Source organism: Eurypyga helias, unplaced genomic scaffold, assembly GCF_000690775.1.
Source record: "Eurypyga helias isolate BGI_N326 unplaced genomic scaffold, ASM69077v1 scaffold20992, whole genome shotgun sequence".
Lineage (NCBI taxonomy): Eukaryota > Metazoa > Chordata > Aves > Eurypygiformes > Eurypygidae > Eurypyga > Eurypyga helias.
In genome coordinates this window covers 10,816-17,873 of record NW_010238174.1, presented here as the reverse complement: position 1 = coordinate 17,873, position 7,058 = coordinate 10,816, and the positions used below count along the sequence as shown (strand labels likewise).

General features: G+C 43.7%; 1 protein-coding gene across 1 annotated transcript in view; it reads right to left on the bottom strand.

The window, feature by feature from the left end:
* Positions 1-7,058, bottom strand: part of LOC104506724 (WD repeat-containing protein 7-like) — a gene marked incomplete at its 5' end in the record, with an annotated part of 52,101 nt that overhangs the window by 37,820 nt on the left and 7,223 nt on the right. Inside the window, 2 exon segments of the mRNA XM_010147771.1 lie at positions 1-5; positions 8-55. The exon segment at positions 1-5 is cut by the window's left edge and continues 122 nt beyond it. Coding sequence (XP_010146073.1) covers positions 1-5; positions 8-55 — 53 coding nt within the window.

The following is a 7,058-nucleotide window of genomic DNA, read 5'->3' as shown; positions in this document are numbered from 1 at the left end:
GGCGCCGGCAGCGTGGGGCTGGGTGGCTGCAGCAGCAGAAACGTCAGCGCCTTGCCTGCCGGGCAGAACGGGGAGAGAACGGGAATGGTGAAAAGAGAGCAGCGCAACTCATTCGGCCTTTTTTCCAAATACGGAAACTACGTGCTGTCGAGAAACACGTAGTATGGAAACCTGCTCATAAACAAAAATCTGCTTGTAAATAAACATCAGGGCTTGATCTCACCAAGAACATGCAGACGCTTAACACTACAGGGTCTTCCCAAAGCCAGCGAGAAAGAGAACGACAGGGTGCTGCGGGTACCAGTTAGGTTAATTAACCACGGGATACGTGATGCCTGGAGACATCCTCATGCCACGGATCTCAGCCAGAATCCAGGATGGCAACCCACAGCAGTCCTCAAATACAGACACTACCAAGACCTCGAAAGGCAAGGGGAATTTTGGGTTGTCATATTTGAGCATTCTGGTCATTCAGATATCTACGCTGAAGAGAGACTCTGCCGTCAGCACTGTCCCCTCAGGTCACCTCTTGAAAACAAAGAAAAGCCGGCAGTGATCCCCCTTCCTTGTTGAAAGCAGAACATGGAATTACAAACCAACTGAATTCCCCAAATCAGAGACCAAAATACTCCAATTCTGATGATGGCTGTTACAGTAGTTGGCTTGTTTGATTAAGCAAACCTCCTGTCCCTTTAAGCGTTCAGAACGGGCCACGACAGACCCGTTCGCACTAACCCCTTCTACGTGCGTAGGAAAAGCGGAGAAAGCCTCTCTTCCCAGAGCACAGCGGGCTGTGAACCTCTGGCTTGTGCAGATTTTATGTCTCAAATATAAAAGCCTTATTAAAAAGGGTGACTACTCAAACATTCCGACAACGAAATATGCCCACCTTTCTCACAGGAATCCTCCTAGCCCTGCTCCTGCTGACACCTAGAGAGATGAACTAAACAAAAGTCGGCCTGCTGCCCGTTTCTCAGCCTGGACATCTTTGTTTAAGCTTTGACTTGGCTTAAATGAACGAATTAATATTGACAAAAACATCAACTAAGCTAATGAGTTGTTAGTTAAGGCAATAAACATGTCACATTAGAGTCAGCGCAGTAAAGAGGTAATTAGCCCTGGAAAAGCTCTGCTGGCTGTGGAGATCCTTTTGCTCTTAACCTTTGAGTCCATTACGCGGAGCAGGACCGGGAGCAGCCGGGCTGATGTGCATCCCCGGGACCACGCAGGTCCCTGCTCGTGCCTGGCGCCGATGTGGCAGCTTTCACTGCACCTACACTCGTGCTACCGTGTAGGTAATCAATTTAAAGGTATTTTAGAAGATGTGTGGCCCAACATGGCACTCACAGAGCAGAACCACCAAATATATGGTTTGGGTAGGAACAGACCCTTAAAGGTCATCTAGACCTGGCCCTGAGCAGGGACACCTGCAACTAGACCTGTTTGCTCAGAGACCTGCTCTGTTTAAACTGAAATTTTCCAGACTGTTTCCACTTTTCCTGATGACAAAAGGAGGTTAAATGCTCTTTGAAAAAGATCCTACCAAAGCAGAATGCAGCTTGTGACCACTTCAGCCTGCTCCTCCTGCTTTCGGAAGGACTTGTCCGTTCAACACGCTGCAATTACTCTAAGCAGGGGGTGTTGTCTTTCTTGCTGGCAATCTAGATACCATCATACTCTTTAAACAGAAAAATTTTTAAAAATCTGCCCTAGTAAAAACAAAGCTTTAATGATTTACATGTACCTGCTGGTAGAAAAAGACATTAAGAAGCAAACTGACCAAAGCTCCTTTCGTTAAAAATTGGGGTGTGACTTACTAGGCAGAACTATTTCCAGTAGTAACTTAGCTGAAACGTAGCTTGGGAAGTGACATTCCTACATAAATTTGTATTGGTACGTAACTTTGTTCCAGATCTTTTTATTCTGCATTGGTACACACATACTACAAGCGCTTGGAAACACAAGAAGTCATAGGGGAGGTAATCCAGGGAGCAGAAGGCGGCGATTTTGTCCCTGGACAGAGCCGACCCCCTTGTTAGTAGAGGGAATTATTTGTAGCAAAAGCAGACTGGATTTTCCTCAACCGGTAGAAAAGAATAAAGTTTTGGACACAAGTCTTGAAGTGCTTTCAATATTTAGAAAGAAATAGTCTCAGAGCACTGGCAGATTTGCTGTTTCTATAAATCCTCACGGGAAACACCCCACACAGACACCCCCCCTCAAGAGCTATACCCAGCAGAGAATGGCGTAGGTAAGAACCCACCTGCTTTTTCACGTATTCAACACTCAAATAAAGGTTTGAGTCTTTGATCCTTATTAATAAAATATTTTTTAAAAAATATTATTTCTATACATTTTTATTAATGAAAAGCTGAATACTAAAGCTTATTGGTTACTTTCAGTGCGTGGATTTCTGAAATGTCGTTCTGTGCCAAATGTCACGAGCTGTAATCATATTACATCAGGCAGCATCGTTATCCCCTTTTTGCCGATAGATTTTAAAAAAATTAAATAATTTGCTCAGGAAAAAAAAAATCAATAGTGCAGGCATGAACAAGACACTGATAACTCTGATTCCTGTGCTCGTAATTTGCCACAAGATCAAGTTCCAATGGAACAGAAATGATGGACTCCAGGAATATGATTTAACTTGCTTTGTATCTTTTTCCTATTTTATGTAATGAAAAATGAAGAATCACAGCTTGAATATTGTTTCAGTCTGCCCTCTCTCGCCATGCCCATGTTTTTCTACAAGAAACTAAACCAGACTGTGACCCTTTCTGAATGATTTCACGTATAACTGTGGTGAAACATCCACAGGAAGAAACAGAAATTTGGATAGCTGGGTTAAAACTCCCTATTCCTTAATCCCTTCCTACTTCTACAGCTGTGAATTTTTATTACCTGTTTCCTCTTTCAGACAGGTATAGAACCATCTGATATTTGAGGCCTAATATTTGAGGCCTAAATTAAAAATCAACTAGTTGTATTATTTAAAGAATTTTTTTTAAGACATCTTGATGAAAAGATTTTTGTTTTTCAAACAGAAAGTCAAATTTCCTTATTTTTACAGAAGTCTTCCTCAGCTTTTATTGTGGCCTTTAATATAGTTCTGACGCTTGCACTTTTTCAACTTACACTAGGAGAAACTTTCTTTTCGCTCATAACCTCTCCAAGTTGTTTAAGTCCTACTCTTGCAACAAGCGCAACGCCTGGAACTACGCAGGGAATTTCAGAATTGACGTGAATAAGCTGCTTTACTCCCTTTCAGAAGTACAGTCTTTAGAAGCGAAGTCGTTATCGCGCACGGCAATAACAAGACTGCATCTTATTCAAAGCAAGAAAACAATTTAAATTTGACTTGCTCCTGCATAAAAAAGGCAAAGCAAAGAGGCTGAAAACGCCCAATTCTGCGCATGCGAGCAAGCGACATCACTAAGTTCCTGCAGAATCGCCGCCGTGGCGCCGGGGCAGCCGAGGGGATGCTGAGCAGGACAGGCAGAGACACCAGCTAAGAAATGCCGTGCGCTGCTGCGCACCCATTCCGTCCTGCAGATCAGGCAAGACAGCGGCGAGATGGCTCTCCGCGGTCCGGCGAGGGCTTGGACTGCGTCGGCGCTCGGTCGCTCGGCGCCGTTTCCTTCGCTGGGCGCCAATTCAGAACGAATGCACGATATTCCTGAGAGGGCACGGTTCTGGCGGGACGGCGTGGGCTGCCCTCACCTGCCGGCAGCTGAGAACAATAGGACATTCAGCGCGGATCGATAGCCCCTACCCGCTCCTCTCAGCCCCTGCCGAGGGAAGGAAAAATTCCCGCTCGGCACGCTACGGTTCGGCTTTGCTCTTCTGCGGGCCGAGGGACAGCCCCTTCCATCACACACACTCAAGAAGTAATGCATCTCTGAAAAATGGCTAGAGAAAGGTAGTCCCTGATTATTTTGTCAGGATATTTAAACTGGAACTCAAGGCTCCCGGTAGGTGAAAACAGAGCAAAAATCAGGATTAGCAAAAATGTACATTTAAAAGTATGTTTATGACTTGCTGTAAGTCCTTTTTCCCATTTATATTGAAAAGATGAAGGCTTGTAAGTATGCAAACGCTAAAGGATGGGTAATTAGAGCATGGCAGAGATGATTAACTGGGCACAATCCGTCGGCGAGACCTGCTCTGCCATCCCACCGGTGACGTCGGCTCCCAGCCCTCGCAGCATGCAAACTGGTCCTCAAATTTGTAACAGCCTCTCAGGGTTTGGAAAATTAAACGTTTCCTAATCAAGCATGCTTCTACAACACATATACTACGCGGTGCTTTAGTGGACAGTGAGTATTATTTTTTTAACAATTAAGGAGTAGGATTTTTGCTTCGTATCTGATCAAAAAAGAAGCGTCCTCATCCAGTTTTAATCTTACAGGGAACACTCCCTCTGTGTTAATTATCCGTGTTAAGTTCTGGAAATTTAAGAGAGGTTTAACAGTCAAAACGACTAACCCTAGATGCTGTAAATTCCCAGAATTTCTGTTAAGCAGCACAATATATATTGCTTTTTGTATGGATTCAAGAGACAAAGAACATTCCTAAGTGGGGCCAGAAGAAGTTGTATTTAAATTGTGTAATATTTTTGCATCATTCATTTGGAGGGGAGACAAAGGAAGAAGAAAATTATTGCAATAGCTGGTGTCCTAGTCTTTGCTTCTAACTCTGGCCTAGCTAAACCACCCTAACAACGCCATTTTTCTTCCTCTCAAAATCTGCAGTGGGGGAATCAAATGTGAAAGCAAGATCAATTCTGTTCCAAGACAGTAAATGAGTTTTAGATCAGACTTGTTTCAATTTATGGAGAGAACCCAACTATGCTGGCTTCAATGCATTCCTCCTCTAACTATGAAATTCTATTACAGTGCTACAGAAAGAGTAAACTCTCATTATTTTAATCCAAAATTTGTTTATAATCTAGCAGGAAGGAGAAAGCCAATACGAGTCGGGTCATAACCATGCATTAAACTTTGTATTTTCATTCCTGTTAATTGCATAATTCCATTAAACCACACTATTTATTTTCATCTACATTATATAATGTTTTCTAAATAAAGCTATTTCCATAAAAACAAGCATCATTTCATAGGAAGTAGCTGCTTTTTCCATTCCAGTGCTGACCTAACTATATATTAATCTTCAAAGTTTTCTCCTGTTACACGTAATTGTAACAAATTTTCTTAGGCAGTTTGGGCAACCCATCACCTACGTAGCAGTGGAAGACTTGACGATGTAAGTCAAGGCAACCCAATAACTCGTAGGAATCGGGGGTCACAGTTTAACCTTCTCCCCAGCAGTGCTGTCCAATACATAAACACACCCATACCAACACCAGTGTGTATTTTATGCTTGACTCCTGCAAAGCCACACGAGCAACACAGAATTTCAGGGCAACACAGCTATTTTAAGTTGCTCCTGTCACCCCAAAGGTGCTGTCCCCATAATTTCAGTAGCATACCTAGAGATGGGTCTGTGTTGCAGCTGATGTCATCATCATTAGGCTCTTTCCAGGACAACCCAGTAATTGATTCAACTAGATTTATCTTCAGAGAAAGTAAAACCTGAGTGACCGGGCATTACCACCCAAGCAAAGGGTTTATGGGGGACCCAAGGACCAGTTGAAGGATAGACTGAAGATGCTGGGTCTCTCCTCCCCAGAGAAGGTGGCTCAGGGGGATGTCCTCACGGTATTCCAGTCCTTAAAGGGCAGCTCCAAAGAGGACAGAGGGTTTCTTCACAAGGAGTCACACGAAGAAGGACAAGGGGCAACGTGTACAAGTTACACCAGCAGAGGTTTCATCTCGACATAAGAATTGTTTGTGCAGTGAGAATCAATCCCTGGCACAACCTTCCCAAGGATATGGCGGAGTCCCCACCGCTGGAGGCCTCCTTTCCAGCTGTGACTGAACAGGGTGCTAGACAATCTCATCTAGGATCCTCTTCACATGAAAGGTTGGACCAGATGAGCTTCTGAGGTCCCTTCCTACCAAATCACAGAAGAGCCCAGGTAGGTTTTACTGCTGTGTGGAGCGTCATCGCAGAGATAAGCCCCGACATTACACTCCAGTCATACACTCTTGACCTGAGTATGTGCTGTTATGCTATGATCTTTTGTGATGTTAAAATGAATTAAAATGCTTCTAAAACATAAAATTGAAGAAATTCAGAGTTAAAGGCTGGGTATGTTTAAACCTGATTTTTCTTTCACTCTAAGTGCTTAGTACAGCCGGTTGCATGATGATGCAACCATTGCCTGTACGAACAGGGCACATACACGACGACAAGCTGGAAAATAACACTGATACAGTATGTGAAGACTAAAATACTTCGAAATTTACAGCCACATTTATGCCCTAGTGAAGACAGGACGTGCCACCTTGGATTAGAGAAGAGACTGCTCATCTGATCTGATCACCGTGAGCTGCTGGTATCGTGGCTATTAAAGAAGTTCCTCTGGCAGGAGCGAGGCTCGAGATCACAGCACTCCAGCTTGGCTGCTGTTTTGACACTCGGCTGGTAGTTCTCTGCAGTAGAGCAACCAAAGGGCAACTACGATTTTCACACATTTCTTACTCAGCAAATCCCATCTTCTTCCCAATGAAGGCAAGAGCTGCCAGCAAACGCTATTAATTAATAAAAAAAGGTCAAGAGAAACTCTGAAATTGCTAAGAAGAGCAAGCTCTAATAATCAGAATAGTAAGCATTAAGCAACCCATCCATTGGAAGTCCAAATCCTTGCTAGTTGTCTCAAAAGCAATAATATGGCCATTATTTTTGTATATTTTCTCCCACATCTCTCCTTCCCGAGTCTAATATCTCACAGGAGTTTTTCTAGGTTTGTCACTACTCTTACCACGCGTATCCGTAAGATGATATAACGCTGATTGTAAGGCTTTGCACTCACAGTCCGCCTTACGGAAGACTTCTTGCACGTTGTGCCATCCACGGCCCCAGCGCATCCAATCAACCTCCCAGCTGGTTGGTTATTTGTGCAAAAATGGGAATTGTAATCAGACACCGATGGA